Source organism: Saccopteryx bilineata, chromosome 12, assembly GCF_036850765.1.
Source record: "Saccopteryx bilineata isolate mSacBil1 chromosome 12, mSacBil1_pri_phased_curated, whole genome shotgun sequence".
Lineage (NCBI taxonomy): Eukaryota > Metazoa > Chordata > Mammalia > Chiroptera > Emballonuridae > Saccopteryx > Saccopteryx bilineata.
In genome coordinates, this window is record NC_089501.1 from 27,776,838 (window position 1) to 27,796,180 (window position 19,343).

General features: G+C 42.1%; 1 protein-coding gene across 1 annotated transcript in view; it reads left to right on the forward strand.

Annotated features, from left to right (window-relative positions):
- Positions 1-837: 837 nt before the first annotated feature.
- The window catches only part of ENPP1 (ectonucleotide pyrophosphatase/phosphodiesterase 1), a 68,366-nt gene continuing 49,860 nt past the window's right edge, over positions 838-19,343 (forward strand). The window contains exon 1 of the mRNA XM_066247732.1: positions 838-1,081. Within this exon, the coding sequence (XP_066103829.1) occupies positions 845-1,081 (237 nt within the window). The 5' untranslated portion in view covers positions 838-844. The remainder of the gene's footprint in view (positions 1,082-19,343) is intronic.

The window sequence follows — 19,343 nt, forward strand, 5'->3', positions numbered from 1 at the left end:
ATGAAATGTTTGATATTAGTAGCCAACTATCAGCATCAACCTCAGGATAGGGCAACATGATACTCTGAAGCCTTGAATATAGAACGTGTAAAAGAACTAATAAATAAATATTTTAAAACAAGAGCATACCCAGAAATCAATCTCTCTCTCTCTCTCTCTCTCTCTAACACACACACACACACACACACACACACACACACACACACAGTGGAAAACTTCCTCATGTTTTGTAAAACCAGATCTTTAAGGTTGGATGTTTCTCTCTCAGAGTAGCGTAGGTAGTATCGGAGCTTTGAAGGAATTATTGTTCATTTCTACGTAGGAGGGGGGAAAGGCTGCGGTCCCCCATGCTTGTCCCTATAGTCTATTTGCATATTCACCCTTAGAAACACGATTCCGTCCCGACTCCGTGCTTCCCACCTTGCAGCGCGTCCGCTGCATCCCTCCCCTCCTGCTTCTCCCGCTCTATTTTTGGGGCCCCATGATCTCATGCCCTTTGCAGACCACACTGCAATTCCAGTCCAGCCCGCGCCGCGAGGCCACGCAGGGCGATTCCTGCAAGTATTCGGAAGGTGCCCGGGGCGCGGGGAGGGGAAGGCTCTGGGGGAAGTTAAAGACGCGCCCACGTAAAGGACCCAAAATAACCGACACACAGAGTGCCCGAAATCAGACAGGAAGCCAAATAATCCGGGGCGTTGAGTTGCTTTCCCCTCGCTCCCAGCGCCGGGCGGCGGGCCGGGAGCCAAGGGTCTGGCGCGAGGGGCGGGCGCGGCCGGCGGGGCGGGGCTGCCGCGGAGCCTATTAAAGGCGGGTCGGGCGGCGGGGCGGGAGCGCCCGCGCCACGATGGAGCGCGACGGCCATGCGGGGGGCGGGAGCCGCGGCGAGGGCGGGCACGGCCGCCGGGAGGGCCCGGCGGGGAACGGCCGCGAGCCGAGCCGCGGCCACGGCGCCGAGGCGCCCGGGGACCCGCAGACGGCCGCGTCCTTGCTGGCCCCCATGGACCTGGGGGAGGAGCCGCTGGAGAAGGCGGCGCGCGCCCGTCCGGCCAAGGACCCCAACACCTATAAAGTGCTCTCGCTGGTAGGTGCGCGGCGCCCGGGGCGGGGAGGGCGGCGCTCGGCTCCTGCGCTCCGGACGCCGTCAGCACCCGGGCCCCGGAGAGAGGCAGCCGGTGTGCAGCCCGTCACCTTCACGCTCCGCTCTGCGGGCTGCAGAGCGTGCTCATCACTCCCGTTCCTTCACTTTACCCCAGGGCACAGGTCACTCTCACTTGTATTAACTGATGCTTGTAAAAGAGCCTGTTGACGAAAGCAGGCTGCGAACTTTAGCAATATCACCTCTAACCCTCCGAAAGTACAAGGTGTTTAGAAGGGGAAAATGACCAGCCAGCAAAATGTTGGTCTTAGGAACCAACCACCAATAATGTTTTACCCCTGCTGGGTGACCTTTGGATGGCTCTGGGGACAGCGTTGATGATGACTTTTCTGATTCCATTAACTGATTCCACTTGAATAGATTGAACAGAGCTCAAGTTTTACCGGGAACTTTAGAAAAAATACTTTTTCCATGGGCTCTGTTTAGTTTAGGAATTTCCTCGCAGCTGTTCAGAAATTCCATCAATATGCATGTCATATGAGTGTAAAAAACGTTTACGATTCTCTGTCCACTCTTTTAACCACAGGCTACACGATTTTTGTTGCTAACAAGGGTCGTCATTATTCTTCTGCTATTTTGTTATGACAAGTTGCAGGATCCACAGTCAACTTGATGAAGTGTGGGGGTTGTTTTCCAGTCGAGATCTATGGTGAGCAGTGCTGGGCTGAGAGTCAGAAGCATGTGTTCTTGGTTCCATGGCTGTTATTAATTGCCTTGTATAACCTCTCACAAATCTCGGTTTCTTCTGTGTTAAAATGAGGACAACCTCAACCCTGTTGCACATCACATAGGATTTTATTGAGGATCAAATGAGACAATGTATGTAGGGAAGTAAACTGAAAACTTGGGTTATTTTGAAAGATTTCTATGTATACTGTACCCTAAAATACTTACATTGTATGATTGAAAAAATGCTATGTAGGGAATATATTTTTTAATTTTGAAATCTTTTCCTTTCATAAGAATTTTCATTTTCACTATGTTTTGGGTATCATGAAAATGTTAAAGTACTTTGAGGAACCAACATTCCTAGACTAAAGAGATGGTGTCACTCCCTGGCGGGTTAGAGTGTTGTCTGGAAACATCAAGGTTGCGAGGGTTCCCATCCCTGGTCAGGGCACATACGGGAAGCAACCAATGAATGCACAACTAAGTGGAACAACAAATGAATCCTTCTCTGCCTTTCTCTCTCTCTTCCTTTCTCTCTTCCTTTCTCCGTCTCTCTAAAATCAATAAACTTAAGAAAAAGCAATTTAACTAGGACATTATATTAAAAAAAATAAGACATGGTGTCATATTATTAGTATTTAAAAATAAGCCTAAGATTTAAGTAAGTACTTTTATCTCAAGATATATTTTTGCATCAGTATCACTGTTTAAGTTTAGAATACATGCTATTAATGAGAACTTAGTTTTCGTCTAGAGAGTCTTTCTGGTTTTTGTTAATAGGAAACCTTTTATATCTCAGTCACTTAAATTATTCAGTATCAGTACTTTTGGGTATTTAGCACACTGTGAAGTATTCAGTAATTATACATGGAATCTGTTTGTGAACTCCAATGTGAAATCATATCTAAATGCCCCTACTCTCGAATGGTTGCTAAATTTCCAGTTGCTAAATTTAGTTTTTAGATCTTTCCGACTCATTTACTTAGAGATCCACTGTCAATGTCAATAAAAGTCTACCTTTGGAGCATGCATTCCAACCTTTGACCACTGCAATCTGTTGGTGAAGCAGCATTCTGTTACGCCCTGATAATGCAACTCTTGAGTATTTGACATGGAAGTGTTCTAGGACTGACTTTCACAAGTAGAACAATTCTGAATATTTTTTATCTCATTAGGTAGGGTCTTCCGCTCTAACACAAATTGAATTAGAAAGACTTTTTGCTGATGCCTTTCGATAAAATACTGTGGGACGTTAATATCCACCCTAACTTGTTGCTGTGTTTTTTAAACTTAATTTGCCCATTCTTCTTTCCCTGCCCTACTTCAGTACCCTTCTTCCCTCCAGACCTTTTCCAAATAATGCACTTCCCAAGGGAAAGATCTCCAAAAGGAATGTGACAGCTGTCATCAAAGAGCTTGGGGACATGGCTTCTATCTAGAAAAGAGCTGCAGTTATGGGGTTCCTTTTTCGGATTCAGCATGAGCCTACTTCTCATAATGCTGGAGAAATGGGTTGACTCATTGCACCTGGGGTTGAGGTTATGAGAGGACAGCCACCAAGGAGGTCATCATCAAAGGTTTTATCAGCACGATAAACACAAGAGTCGCCTTCAGGAGATAATCAGTGACGACATAACTTTGGCATTTTTCTGAAGGTATTTCAGCTAAACTTAAATGAAATAGGTATGTCAGAGTGGATGCAGAGGCGGACAATGCTGCCCTTCCCTTGCTTCTCCCAGTGTCTTGTTTGATCCCAGGGGATGCTTGCTGGCTCTGCTCTGGGGGCCTTTGATCTTGGGGCCTGGAAGTGCTTGTCCCCAGGCACCAAGTCAGATTGTGGAAACCTCCAAGTTTTCTACTTCTATAGGAAGTAGTGTTCTCTATATGATTCAGTAGTCATGTTAAACACTGTTAAACACTAGACGCCTTTCCTTGGTTCCAAATTAACTTTGGAACTGAAATGTCCACTTGCACTGAGATTGGACTTGAAGACTTATTTGAAATGCTGTTGTTCCTTGGCGTCATTTTAAAGGGTCAGGTAACTTTCAACCTTATGATAGTAAATTTCTCCATTCTCCAGGGAGCTGTTCTGCAACTTTATTTTTGGTTGTGACCTTCTGCTATACGTATGAATGCACGGACCTCTGCATGTGGACAGGGCCTTGTGGGTCGGTGGTGGTGAGGGAAGACTACTTTCACGTTTCAATGAAAGAGTTCTTTCTAAGAGGCAGATGTAGCCTTGTGTATGGCCAGGAGCTGCCATCGTGGCCATTCACATGCAGGTTCCCATTTGATTCGGACAGACGGTAATGAAACAACAGAGCTAAGAACTGGTAGGCCATCATCTTTATCCTAGCTTGCACCCGGCAGGCAAGAAATACACACAGTGGGAAAATACTTCCCTTTCCATTCAGGGCTCCCAAAGCCACTGACTTATCCGAGTTTCCTAGAATCAAAGTTTTCTACCTCAGCAGCCTATTCACCTCTGTTCCCCATCTCCTTCTCTCTGCACAAACTGGCTTCTCCTTCAGCACTCCACCATCTTGGCTGCTTCTCCTGTTCTCCACATGGCCTTTCTCTGCTCTCCTCTCTAACGCTAATCTCAGGAACTGAGAGAGAGCAAGTTCCCAGTCTGCCCCATTTTATAGTGTAGAAATCAAAACCTTTAATCTAATATACAAACAAGGAAGTCTGTGATACAAAGTCATTTAGGGTGGGAAAGCATTAGACTTAAAACTAAGCCTTAGGGCAGGGGTTGGGAACCTTTTTGGCTGAAAGAGCCATGAACGCCACATATTTTAAAATGTAATTCCGTGAGAGCCATACAACGACCTGTGTACGTTACGCATTATTCTTTTTTTTTTTTTTTTTTGTATTTTTCTGAAGCCAGAAACGGGGAGAGACAGTCAGACAGACTCCCGCATGCGCCCGACCGGGATTCACCCGGCACGCCCACCAGGGGCAATGCTCTGCCCCTCCGGGGCATTGCTCTGCTGCAACCAGAGCCACTCTAGCGCCTGGGGCAGAGGCCAAGGAGCCATCCCCAGCGCTCGGGCCATCTTTGCTCCAATGGAGCCTTGGCTGCGGGAGGGGAAGAGAGAGACAGAGAGGAAGGGGGGGGTGGAGAAGCAAATGGGCACTTCTGCTATGTGCCCTGGCCGGGAATTGAACCCGGGTCCCCCGCATGCCAGGCCGACGCTCTACCGCTGAGCCAACTGGCCAGGGCCATGTTACGCATTATTCAATAAAAATTTGGTGTTGTTCCAGAGGACAGCTGTGATTGGCTCTAGCCACTGGCAACCATGAACACGAGTGGTAGGAAATGAATGGATTATAATACATGAGAATGTTTTATATTTTTAACGTTTTTTTTTTTTTTATTAAAGATTTGTCTGCGAGCCAGATGCAGCCATCAAAAGAGCCACATCTGGCTCACAAGCCATAGGTTCCCGACCCCTGCCTTAGGGTATAACAACACTGCCTGCTTACAGCCTGTCCCCCACACCCATTGCAGACTATAAGTGAGCAAACCTATATATCATATTTACAAACATATGTGACCAACATCTGTTTATCAGAAATTTGGATATGAATGTTATTAATTCTGTTAGTTTCTCTCTGCTTCCCCTTGCAACACATTATCTTATTTCTAGAGTACAGCATGGAGAATATTCGAGATAGTTCTCTGCTTTTAATCTGATTTAGAATTGACATTGCCCTTTGGTTTATAAAATTTAACATCTGATCAGCCATAGTTTAGCATTTTATTTCAAAATGACCAGAGGAACTTTGGAAGTGACTGAAGTTGACCTTATTTATCAGAAATTTGGGTGTGAGTTTGTTAATTCTGTTAGTTTCTCTGTATTTCCTCTTGCAACACATATGTTATCTGTGGAGTACGCATGGAGAATATTCAAGATTACTTTTTTGCACCTGAATGGTGTAGCACAGAAAACCTGGAATGCTGAGTTCCCAGGTTTGAAACCCTGAGGTCGCCAGCTTGAACAGACTCTTCAGCTTGAGCGCAGGGTTGCTGGCTTGAATGCAGGATCATTGACATGATCCCAAGGTTGCTGGCTAGAGCCCAAAGGTCGCTGGCTCAGCTTGAGCTTCCTGGTCAAGGCACAGATGAGAAGCAGTCAATGAACAACTGAGGTGTAACTTTGAGTTGATGCTTCTCATTCTTTCCCTTCCTGTCTCTCTCTCTCAAATTATTAAAAAAGAAAAAGTTCTTTGCTCTTATTTTTACCTGAAATTGACATTGGCCTTTATAAAATTTAACATCAATCCAGCTATAGTTTCATATTTTATTTCAAGATGACCAGAGTATCCTATTTATGGTTCTTGTTTTATGTTCTAATAAAATGAGCCAAAGATTTCCAGATACTGATCAAGACTTGTGTTTACTACTGGGACTAACACAGTGCCTTACACTCAGTGTCAGCTTTTGGTTGAATGAATGAACGAATGAATGCACTGCATTTCCACTTAGACTTGGTGACACTTTGGCTTGGAAAAGGGCAAGCTGGAAAGGCTAAATGTGCAACCACTTACTGATATGGCCAATTGAAGGTCAGGAACCCAAATATAAGTGCACTAAGAGAGATTACACTTGGGTATAAATTCAGGGAGGTGATCAAACTGGGATCAAACATTTTATTAGCATACAATGATGATAATTATCACTATTATGTATAGTAATAAATATAATATATATAATCATTTTAAAACAGAGATGGTAACCTGACCTGTTGTGGCGCAGTGGATAAAGCATTGACCTGGAACATTGAGGTCACCGGTTCAAAACACTGGGCTTGCCTGGTCAAGGCACATATAAGAAGCAACTACTACGAGTTGATGCTTCCCACTTCTCCTCTCTCTTTCTCTCTCTAAAAATCAACAACAACAATGTTGGGCAGATAAAATATGTTATGCTCACTTTGTTAAAGATGGCGCTGCCCACGTGCAAGCCCGTTGCCCAGGTGATAATATTAGTTATGCCCTTCTTGCTTGGGATGGACATGATTATGTTAATATGTGTTGGGGGAGGGCTTTCGCACCAAAACGTTTTAAAAGGAATAGAGATCATGTTGTTCCGGGGGAAGAGTGATTATGTTCTAGGACGAGCCCATGCTGGAGGAGAGCAGAGAAAGGCCACGTGGAGGATAGGAGAAGCAGCCAAGAATATGGAGTGCTGAGGGAGAAGCCCATTAGTGCAGAGTTTGTGCAGAGAGAAGGAGATGGGGAACAGAGGCGAATAAGGCTGGTGAGCTAGAAACCTTTGATTCTAGGAAACTCGGATAAGTCTGTGGCTTTGGGAGCCCTGAATGGAAAGGAAAGTGTTTTCTCACTGTGTGTATTTCTTGCCTGCCGGGTGCAAGCTAGGATTAAAGCTAATGTCCCACCAGTTTTTGGCTCCATTGTTTCATTACCTTCTGTCCGAATCAAATGCGAACCTGCATGGGCCAGGCGGCTGTGATGGTGGCCGTGGCTACTGGCTTGACAACAACAAAAAAAGGGAGATGGTAAAGGCAGCTAATGAACTATAAACAAAAGCTACAAATAAGGCCCTTGCACTTAAGAGGCCAAGCAGGGACTCTGTGATAATGGTAACTAGTATTCAGAGTTTGCATCTAGCCCCTGGGCATTTGCTCAGGTACAGACAACCCACGTATGACATCTGACATGTATCGGTAAGGCCATCCTGCAGGTGGAAAGTTAGTGAGCCTCTTTCGCTTACACCAGGGCCTCTTCTGTCTTGATGACTTTGCTGTCACACCCCACATTCAGTCTGTGACTCTGGTCGGGGACTGTTTTCTCCAGCCTTGTTTTCTGAGGCTTCCTCTCCTCTGCCCTGAGTCACATTCTGGTCTTTCTCCCTCAGCATTGCAGCTCAGATGTTTTCCCTCCATGCAGTCTCTTTCTCACGGATACTCAGCCCCTCTTTCAGTGTCTTTCTTTCTCCCTTCTATTCCACTTTTTCAGTGAACCCTGGACACTCAGTTTTGCTGTCCCCTGCCTCATGATGTCCAAATTTTGTTTGTGATGATTCCAGTAGAAAATTTTTGTGACTTTTAAGACATAGAAAATGCATTTTATCTACATTATGGGCTTACTGGACAAGCCAGGGAACATAACTGTGATTCATAATTGTTTTTTGGGTGGGGAGCCAGGGTAAGGGCATGTCAAGTTCCAAACAATTTAGGAACAAATAAGTTTTTGGAATACACCTTGTAATTAGAGATCTGCCTTTGATGAAAATAATCATGCCTCTATCAACCATAAAATATTCTCCAAACAGCAAAAAAGTAAACAAAAATACATTTAGCAGAACAGATACAAAAATTGTTTATCAGAATGTTGACCTAACATGAAAACCCTTTGGCATCAAATAAGAGCTAATTTATTTATTTACCAGGAAAGAAAGTATAGTAATACATTTTAAGAGGGATTTTTTAAAAAAAATGCCAGAATGTTCAGCTAAATATTAACTAGATCACATTATTTTCTGAGTATTTTATTTATCTGAGATTGAATTATAAGAACTATGGTAACAGCTATAATATTTTTCATCATTTTCTTCTTCACTCATAGTTTTTATAATAGGATTTGGTGCAGATGTAGGTAGTAAAAACTTAGGTGATTATAATCATCCCCATAACTCTTAGCAGTTTTAGAAAGTATTTTCCCACATAGTCGGGTTTGTTTTTCTTCTTTTTCTTTTTTTTTTTTCCCCAAGTGAGAGGAGGGGAGATAGAGAGACAGACTCCCACAAAACCCTGACCGGGATCCACCCAGCAACCCCACAACCGAGCTATTTTTAGGACCTGAGGCGGAGGCCCCACGGAAGTTCCCCAGGGCCAATGTGCTTGAACCAGTCTAATCATGGCTGTGGGAGGGGAAGAGAAAGAGAGAGAGAGAAGAAGAAGTGGGAGGGATGAGAAGCAGATGGTCACTTCTCCTGTGTGCCCTGACAGGAAATCAAACCTGGGACATCTACATGCCAAGCTGAAACTCTACCACTGAGCCAACTGGCCAGGGCCCTCTATACTCTTAATTGATCCTCAACACCTCAATCACTTTGAAACAGGAGAGTATGGTGACAAACCTTCTTCACAGATAAGCAAGTACCTGGCTCACCGTGGTATTATCAGGATTCTCAAACATTAGTGTGCATGGGAACCACTTGGGAACTTAACGACATGGATTTTGGGGTTCCAGTCCCAGAGGTTGTGATTTGGAATATCTGGAATTATAATGGAATGAATGTTTGTGTCCAGCCCCCACCCCAATTCTTAGGTTGAAACCCTACCCCTAGTGTGATGTTATTTGGAGGTAGGGCCTTTGGGAAGTACAATTAGGTTTGTATGAGGTCATGAGAGTTGGATTAGTGGCCTCCTCAGAAGAGGAAGAGAAGGGAATCTTTTTCTCTCCCCCTGCGCTCACTGAGCACATGAGGACACGCGAAGGTGGCCATCTGCAAGCCGGGGAAGAGCGCTTTCACTAGGAAGCAAATTGGTCAGCATCTTGATCTTGGACTTCCCAGTCTCCAGGACTGTGAGAAAATAAATTTCTGTTCTTTAAGCCACCCAGTCTCTGGTATTTTGTTATAGCAACTGAGCAGACAGAGACAGCAATGGACCCTAGGAACTTGCATTTTTAACAAGGTGCCTCTGGGTATTCAGATGTGAGTGTTTTATTTACTCTACTTCTAGAAATCATGGGTTAAATTGATAGGCAAAAGTCATAGTATTAGTAAGTAGCAGATGATAAACAAAAGGAATTTTAACTCATATTTTATTCTGCACTAATGGCTATTGCCTCTTCTGTTTGGCATTTGTAATGACAAACCTCTTCTGTTTGTCATTTGCACTGTGCGAAGTCGGTAGCCCGGAGCTACTGTGACTTTCCAGGGTACACATCTTCTGGGAAAGTGGCTTTCTTCTTTTTTTGAGTTTCGTTCTTGCTATGTTTAAAATGTAATAGAGGGCCTGACCTGTGGTGGTGCAGTGGATAAAGCGTCAACCTGGAAACGCTGAGGTTGCCAGTTCAAAACCCTGGGCTTGCCTGGTCAAGGCACATATGGGAGTTGATGCTTCCTGCTCCTCCCCCCACCTCCCCTCTCTATAATGAATAAATAAAATCTTTAAACTCAAAAAAATAAAATAAAATAAATAAAAAAATAAAATGTAATAGAATAGGGAAATAGGTAGGATAGAAAGTTGTTTTGGAGAGAGTGAGTTTTCCAAGTGTTTCTTGTTTGTGGATTGCTCATGTTCTCATCATATCTTAGGACTTTGCACATATTTAGGTGGCAAACATTTTATTCCAAGTATGATTTGGGACCCTTTACGATCATTTTATACTGGCTTTCAGGAGAATAATCCTGAGCGTGTAGCTTGCTCTAAAGCTGGTTTCTTTCCCTTGAAAAGCTTTTTACATTAGCAGACATCTGGAGCTTGTGTTCTCTCATGGAGAGAACTGAAAGGAAACTCAGGTGGTTTTTCATGATGCTATTGTGTGGCCAAATAAATACAACCACCGTGAGATTGTTTTTCAAACAGAGCCTCATTCTCCAGAGTACCTTTATGTGATTTTGGATAACTATGTTTATAAATAAGATAACACAGGTAGAGTCGAGTTTCAGCCAAACTGTTTCAGGTGGCAGTTCTCAAAGCCTGGTGTGTGTATCCCCTGGAGGTCCTTCAGGGGAACCGTGAAATCCACAGGACTGTAACAGCAGCGGTAAGATGTTTGCCCTTTTCACCATGTTGATGTTTACACCGATGGCATTAAAACATCGGTGCCAGTAAAAGTGCTGGCGCCTTAGGGGAAATCAAGGCATGGCACCAATTGTACAAGTAGTCATCCACTTATAATTAAAAAATATCTAGATGAAGCAGTAAAAATGTCCCTAATGAAGCAGCCTTGATTGAATTTCAACAAGGCTAAAGCAGCCTAAATTACCCATCTTTAATATTCTGTATGACAAAGTTGGAACAATGCATAGAACTGCTATGCACTCTGAGAGGCCCTTGTTTGCCGGAGGAAAAGCAGTCGTGCAATTGTTGATGTTGTAAGCTGAACTGGCTGCTTTTTTTCTTGGATCATCATTTTTAGTAGAAAGAACAACTGGCAAACTGTGATTATTCAGACTTGGGTATTTGGTACATATTTTCTCAAAAATGAATGATGTTAACATTCACTTCAAGGAAAACAAATGTATATAACTGTTGCCTATGATAAAACCTGAGCTTTCAAGCAGAAACTAGAATTTTGAAGAACTTGTATCTGTCAGTGTATGCCCAACAGCTTCCCAATCTGGTGAAATGATGGAGATAGGAATGTAATTTTTTTATATGGCATAATGTGACGTGTCAACATTTGGAAGAACTGCATAACTCAGTGAACCAAGTTTTCAAAGGACCATTTCCAATGGATGATTTATAAAACTATGAGGGGTTTAAGTGCCACCTAACATGTAAAATAGACTGATGGATTTTAATGTTACAGTATGGGAAGTTCATTAATATTGTTTCAACTTTCGCGTTGCATGTTGCCTTTAAGAAGTGGCCACTTGTAGAATTTTGGTGTAGCTTTAAAGAAGAATGTCCACAATTACCTGAAAGGCTTCTTAGGGTCCTCAGTATTTTTTAAGAATGTAAAGGGATCCGGAGACCAAAAATTGTGGAAATATCTGCTTTAAAAGAAGGCGTGCAGCATCCAATACTAGTTTAAGAACTATGGAAGGGAGGGGGAGGAGATGAAGGCATAAAAAGAATCAGCTACTTACAACAATTGTATCTTTATAAGTAAGATGCTTTATATATTTCAAAATATTTCTACATCTAGTACCTCCTTTGGAATCATAGCTCTGCCATTATTACCAATACTAGAGATGAAAATACCACGGCTCAGAGAAATTTGGAGGGCTTTCCACAATCACAAAACTAATAAACTTTTTAATTGCATCACTTGAGCTTATTGATGAATGGTTTTGAAGTCAGACAGAATTGGGTTTAAATCCTGGTACTGTTATTAGCTTTTTAAATGTAGGCAAATAACTTAAGTTTCCTGACTATCAGCTTCCATAACCATAAAAAAGATGATAAAACCAGGTTAGGTATTTTTAGGAGATTAAATAGATGTGTATACAAAGTAGCACATAGTGTTCCCTGAATAATTCGTTGTTTTTCTTGTTCTCATTGCTAAGCTTCAGTGTGACTGCATTTGGTTTATTTTTCCTTAGTCAGAAGCCCCTTTAATCCTTGCTACCCAAAGTGTGGTCTGCAGACTTGCATGTCAGTGTATGCTCAACAGCTTCCCAATCTGGTGAAATGATGGAGATAGGAATGTGATTTTTTTATATGGCATAATGTGACGTGTCAACATTTGGAAGAACTGCATAACTCAGTGAACCAAGTTTTCAAAGGACCATTTCCAATGGATGATTTATAAAACTATGCAGGGGTGTAAGTGCCACTCAAAGTGCAAAATAGACCTTGAAAGGTGTAAGTAATGCAAGATCCTGGGCCTCATCCCAGACCTACTAAACCAGAGTCTGCATTCCCATCGATCTCAGGGATTTGCACACTAAAGTGGGAGGAGCAGCATTCTCTAGGCTGGGAAGGCATAGAAGACACAGCAACTGCAATTTCTTCATCTGGGTCTTCTTCTAATCAACGCTTGTCCAGCCACTGACTTCATACATGATGCTACAATAAAAACTAAGAACAGTACTAAATGTCCTTCATGTCTTCAACTGTGTTGGTGTTGGGTTACAAGGCTGCTGCTGCTGATTGCATTTTGCCCCTTTTCTTCCATGGACCTCAGAGGTGCACTGATGAAAGGAGCCCAGTGCTCTTGTCGTGCGTACAGGCCCCCCGGATACACAGTCTCTTACTCCCTTCACTGTGCAGTTTCCATCTCTCAGGAGCCTACCTGTGCTCTCATTTGCTTTCTTGTCCTGGAGTTGCCTTTTCCTGACTCTGCCCTGGCTTGTCCTGTAATTGCTCTTTATTAACTCTCAGCCATGTCAATCTCTGGCCATTGCTGTGATCCGGTTAACGTTTGTATGTTCTTTCCAGTTCAACCATTCATCAGAATATGGAATGGATTTCACTTTACAGCTTACCACCAATAGAGCTCTTCAAAGTTTCCATAGCAGTACCTTCTCCACAATCAACAATACACTTGATGCAAACCGAGACAAAGGAATCTTATGCCTGAGCTTTTTCAGGTGGTGGTGGAGCCGGTTAAATGTCCTTGGCACAAAGTTTGTTCCATAATAACTTACATGGCCAAACACACTGGCTTCCTGTAAAGTGCCATCCAGCATCATTTACCTTAGAAACTTCTGGAGAGTTCGGAGCAGGTGAATGAAGTATATTCAGGGGGGAAAGTATGTGGGTCAGGGACATTATGAATAGACTGTGTTGTCCTTTCTGTTTTGGGGTTAACCAGGGAAATAAGTACAAAACAACTCTATACTTGTACACTATTTAAATATTTTACCGCCCGACCAGGCAGTGGCGCAGTAGATAGGGCGTCGGACTGGGATGTGGAGAACCCAAGTTCAAGACCTCGAGGTCGCTAGCTTGAGCGCAGGCTCATCTGGTTTGAGCAGGGCTCACCAGCTTGAGCCCAAGGTCGCTGGCTCAAGCAAGGGATCACTCGCTCTGCTGAAGCCCCCTGGTCAAGGCACATGTGAGAAATCAATCAATGAACAACTAAGGAGCCACAACAAAGAATTGATGTTTCTCATCTCTCTCCCTTCCCTTCCTGTCTATCTGTCCCTATCTGTCCCTCTCTCTGACTCTGTCTCTGCCACAAAAAATAAATAAATAAAAATTTAAAAAGTGTTTAAAAATAAATAAATAAATAAATAAATAAAAAATAAATATTATACCAATCAGCTCAAAGGAAGTAAATGCGAAGCATGTTGATATATAAAAATGTTTTACATCTGTCATCTCTTAGAAACTTTCGAAGAAAAACAACATTGATTTTTCTGGGATGATTCAGACAAAAGGTTTTGAGAGATAGGGATTGGGTAAAGAGTCTTAAACTTGGAGTCACAGGAATTATTTACTATGTGACCTTTGAACAATTGCTTCGCTTCTCTGACTTTTGGTTTCCTTTATCATAATAAGAGCGATTTAGATTAGGTGGGTCCTTCTAGGTCTAAAATCTTTGCAGAGAAAGCTTACGATATTTTCCTTTGTTATAACAATATTACATATTGCAGAAAGTTGAGAAAATGCAAAAAAGTACAAAGAATCTAAAAATTGTTATCTTATTATATGCTATTTATATTTTGGCTTATTACCGGAGGAGCTTTATTCTGTGTATGGGTCACTTATTTTCTTTTATTTGTACAAAAATGGGATCATATTGCCCATACTGTACCATTTCCTTTTTTCCAATTATGTTCAGTTGTGAATTTACTATTGCTAGAAAGCTTTTCAACATGTCTTTCAGGAATAAGATTTGAGACTTTATTAACATTAGTTCATGGGGTAATCTTTGAAATCATCTCTACGAGTACCTCAGACATAATCAGTCCTCAATAATGTATTATTTCTTTAGTACAGATTTTTAGTTTTATTTATTTCTCTACTCCATTGCCATTGCTTGTGTCTCTTTTCTACGGTTTGATTATCAATTTTCCTAAAATCATGACTTCCCTTTGTTATGATTCCGCTCAGAGTTTCCCAGGGACTGCTACAACATGTGTGAGGAAATGTGTATTCCTACACTCAATATTCTTTTTAGCCTTATTTCTCATCACTTGAGTAACACTCGAGCTTAGTATGAGCAGTTTCATGTGTTCACAGCACTCCTGATGGTCTCTATATAACATATGTGTGTAGTCATTTATTCATCAGTATTTGTCAAGCACTTAGAGCAGAGCCTTGTACACAGTGTTATGTAAATATTTGTTGATTTTATACATGCCTTCATTGAATTTACTCTTTGGCAGACCCTGTGTTAAACACTTTATCTCCTTTAATTCAGTGGTCCCCAACCCCCGGGCCGCGGACCAGTACCGGTCCATGGGCCATTTGGTACCGGTCCGCAGAGAAAGAATAAATAACTTACATTATTTCCATTTTATTTATATTTAAGTCTGAACGATGTTTTATTTTTAAAAAATGACCAGATTCCCTCTGTTACATCCGTCTAAGACTCACTCTTGATACTTGTCTCGGTCACGTGATACATTTATCTGTCCCATGCTAAAGGCCGGTCCGTAAAAATATTTTCTGACATTAAACCGGTCCGTGGACCAAAAAAGGTTGGGGACCACTGCTTTAATTGACACAAGTATGTGAGAGAGCAGGGAGCAAACCTGTTGGCTGGGAAGTAAGTACTGGTCTGGGACGCACACCTCTGTGGGACTCTGTCTTTTCTCTTATAAAGGACGTGTATTACATGCATAACTTGGAGTTAAGAATTCAAAGGGCTCAGGTATTTTTCTGTCAACTTCTGCTCTCATTGCACTTTGCCAGTTTAGAGAGTCGGGCTCCAGGTGCCTCTTTCTGCACGTGATCTTGATGCTTCGCTCTCAGAAATGCTCCGTCTCTGCTGAAACGTATCTTTGATTACCGTCAGCTCAGACTTGTGTGGATTATTTCTGGTCTCTACCCCAGGAGTGACCTTTTCACTTCCCTTTTTATTATGCAACACACTGGGATCCAACTCAATTTATCCTCCCACGAGAGACATTCTTTAGCTGCTCTTTGCTCTGCTCTCCCTTGTCCCTGAGCTAATCAATTGTCACTTAGGCATATCCAGGCCACAGAACTTAGTGGTGAAGGAGCTGGTTCCAGAGCCAGACTGCTGGTGTGTGCGTTCTGTCTCTGCCAATAACTGCTGTTCGTCCTTGGGCGGGTCCCGTCACATCGCTGTGTCTTAGTTTCCTCACCCATAAAACGAGGATAATAACAGTAGCTGCCTCATAAGTTTATGTTGAGGATTAAATGAATTATTATATGTAAATGAATCATAAAAGTGCCCGAGAGACAGTAGATGCTAGATTAGGGTTTATTGTTATAGTTAGTGACTTATTAACAACAAGCATTTAGTTTCTACTGTGTGAGCAGTTCTTTGGAAGAGGTGGGGGCTAAATAGTGACAAGGGGAGAGGAAAGACTTATTTCCTCTTCTCATAGTCCATCCCCACAGGACCAGACATTTATTTATTTATATATTTACATGAAAGTATATTTGACATACAATATCATATTAGTTTCAGGTGTGCAACATAGTGACTCGACATTCATATGCCTTAGAATGTGATCACTTCAATAAGTCTAGTAATCATCCATCACTTTACAAAGTTAATATGATATTATTGGGTATAGTCCCAGGGCCAGATGTTTATCAGAGAATTCCAAAAGATTGTATCACGTCGCAGCTGTGATAAGTGGTGCCTAGAAACTCTGCACAGGGTGTAGTCATAGAGGTCTGAGGAAGTGACAGGCAGGCAGAAGAGGATTCTGAGAGGGGGCAGCAGCCTGTGCAAAGGCCCCGGGGTATCAGGGAGCATAGCCATCTCAGAAAGGGAGAAGGCCAGCATGGCTGGTGCAGAGAGAGGTATGTGTTGGGTGACAGGATGGGAAGGGCAGTCAGGGGCTAGGCAGGGTCTTGCAGACCATTTTAGGAATTTTGTTTTTTGTTTTCAGAGCAATAGGAAATTACTGAAGCTTTTTATCCCCCCCCCCCCACACTTGTTTTCATTTTTAGATATAGTCATTATGGTCCAAAAATTATTTTAGAATAAAAAGAAAGAAATCACAGAAACTTAACTGAGGGCAATGTATTTTTTTCCACCTTTTATGTTTCACCTCTGACCTACTACCTGAATAGGCAAGAAACCTGCTGAGGCACGAAAAGCAATGTCTTAGATAAAACCCTGGTGCTTTACCTTTTAGTAGGCTGTTTTATCCTCTGCCTGAGGGTAGGAAGGGCTGTCCTGTGTCAGAAGCAAACTACTTTTCCTGAGCTTACTTTTAGTTAAGCTCAGGAGCTTAACTAAAAATATTTTTTCTAAATTATTAAATACTTTCACTTACTGAGTCATATCTTTTTAAATCATAGCTTTAAGAAACACAGTTTTCAGGATTATTTTTGCGTGCTGTTTTTCTTCCTTGAAATTCAACTGAAACAAGATGTAATTGAAATATTTTTTTGCATTTAAGAGATTGAGAATTTAAAAGTGAACCCTCAACACAGAAAGTTCTTTGCCTATATTAAATTTAGCTTGGAGTGTGCCCTGGTGTGTGTGTATGTTTCTGTCATATGATAATTTACTCTACTGGCCACGGTGTTCAATCAAAGAAACAGAAGCCATAATTGGTCATTTAATCAGGAGAGTTTAATATAAGAAACAAGTTACAAAAGTGTTGGAAGAGCTGAAAGCCAAACCAGGGATGGCGTGGCAATGAGGCAACCGTAATTATTTCCCTTCCTTCACTGGAATGATGAACTAGGCTGTGACCTTCGAGTGAAGCTGGCCCATTGTGCACTTTCAGCAGCCAGTCCTTTTATTCCTTCATTGACCATTTTACTGTGAGGATGATTCAGGCATATAATCTGGGAGAAGGAGAAAAAACAAATGTGTTCTCTCATGTGGTCAGGGAGCCATGTTGGTTAGGTCTACCGACTTGATAAATTCATCTCTGTTAAGCATCTGGTCATCAGCTCTGTAGACTCCAGAACCTCTCAGTTTTTGATGAGTTAAACAACTGGGAAAGGTGTGTCTGGGCAGTGTGGTTCAGAGACTGTCTTGCAAGTATAGTCAGCTAGATGGTGGCTGGAGTTGCAGCCGCAGGGAATAGAGCATCTAGTTGCCGGCCAGGTATTACTCTCTCCCTTCCTGTAGCTTTAGGACAGGGGTCCCCAAACTACAGGCCCGCAGGGCGCATGTGGCCCCCTGAGGCCATTTATCCGCCCCCACTGCACTTCCAGAAGGAGCACCTCTTTCATTGGTGGTCAGTGAGAGGAGCACATTGACCATCTCATTAGCCAAAAGCAGGCTCATAGTTCCCATTGAAATACTGGTCAGTTTATTGATTTATGGTGTTGTTGTTGTTTTTTTTTTATTAATTACTTTTATTTATTCATTTTTTAGAGGAGAGAGAGAGAGAGAGAGAGAGAGAAGGGGGGAGGAGCAGGGTTTTGAACCGGCAACCTCAGCATTCCAGGTCGAGGCTTTATCCACTGCGCCACCACAGGTCAGGCAGTTTGTTGATTGAAATTTACTTGTTCTTTATTTTAAATATTGTATTTGTTCCCATTTTGTTTTTATACTTTAAAATAAGATATGTGCACTGTGCATAGGGATTTGTTCATAGTTTTTTTTTATAGTCCGGCCCTCCAACGGTCTGAGGGACAGTGAACTGGCCCCCTGTGTAAAAGTTTGGGGACCCCTGCTCTAGGACTTCCCACCTGGTCTCTAGCATGGGGTAGTTTGGGTGTACTCACAGCATGATATCCTTGGAGTAGACTGCTGATGGGGGGTAGGGTGGACTGAAGGCTTTAAGAACTCTCTCTCTGTCTCTGTATATATATAAAAAAAAATTATTTGGGTTTAAATGGAATAACTCTTTAATTTATAGTTCTTTGATTTTAAAATGAAGGTAAATATATTTTTAGCTGTTTTATTTCTTTAGACATCTTGTTTATTATTTTTGGTATTACAAAACTGTGGGTTATATTTTCCTACTTGATTTTTATACATTTATTATCGATCATGGACATAACCATTGTCATATGTTGAAAATGATTATTCTAGTTTCCTCCACTCCAATTTTGCTTGTAGATGTTTTGTTTTGGGTTTTTTGGCTTTACAGAAATTTCTGTGGATTTTCATGGATTCAAATGTATCAAATTTTTTCATTGAATTTTTGAATTTGGCGCAATGCTTGAAAAGTTGTTTACCACCCCAAAATTATAAAAATATTTGCAGAAGGAAAGAGGGGAGGAGGAGAGAGTAAGGGGAGGGTAGGAGACAGTAGGGGTCGTAAATGGTGATAGAAGGAGGCGACTTGGGATGGTGAATACCAAATACAAATATTGTAGAATTGTACACCTAAAACCTATATTAATTTTTTTAACCAGCGTCACCCCGATTAACTCAATAAAGAATATCTGCCCATATTTTCTTCACATGTGTTCATGGTAAACCTTTACATATTAACTCCAGTTGTCATTTTATTTTGTTAGGAGGTGAGAGATAGTAGTGCAGTTCACTATACACTTTACTCAAGATCTTTTTTCTCGATAGATTGTTTTCCTTAAGAAGCTTATGTAAATCAGAAGATTATATAAAGGCCACAGAAAGGTATTTTGCTACACTAACAGTCCTACTGAAGACAGAAGACAGGTACATAAGCCATCAGACCAAAAACAGAGCACTGGTAGTTAATAATTCCGTGATCACTTGTGACATTACCCATTTGCAGGAGTACAGAGAAGCCCTCGTGAGGAGCACAAGGCTGTATGTGAGGAGCTCC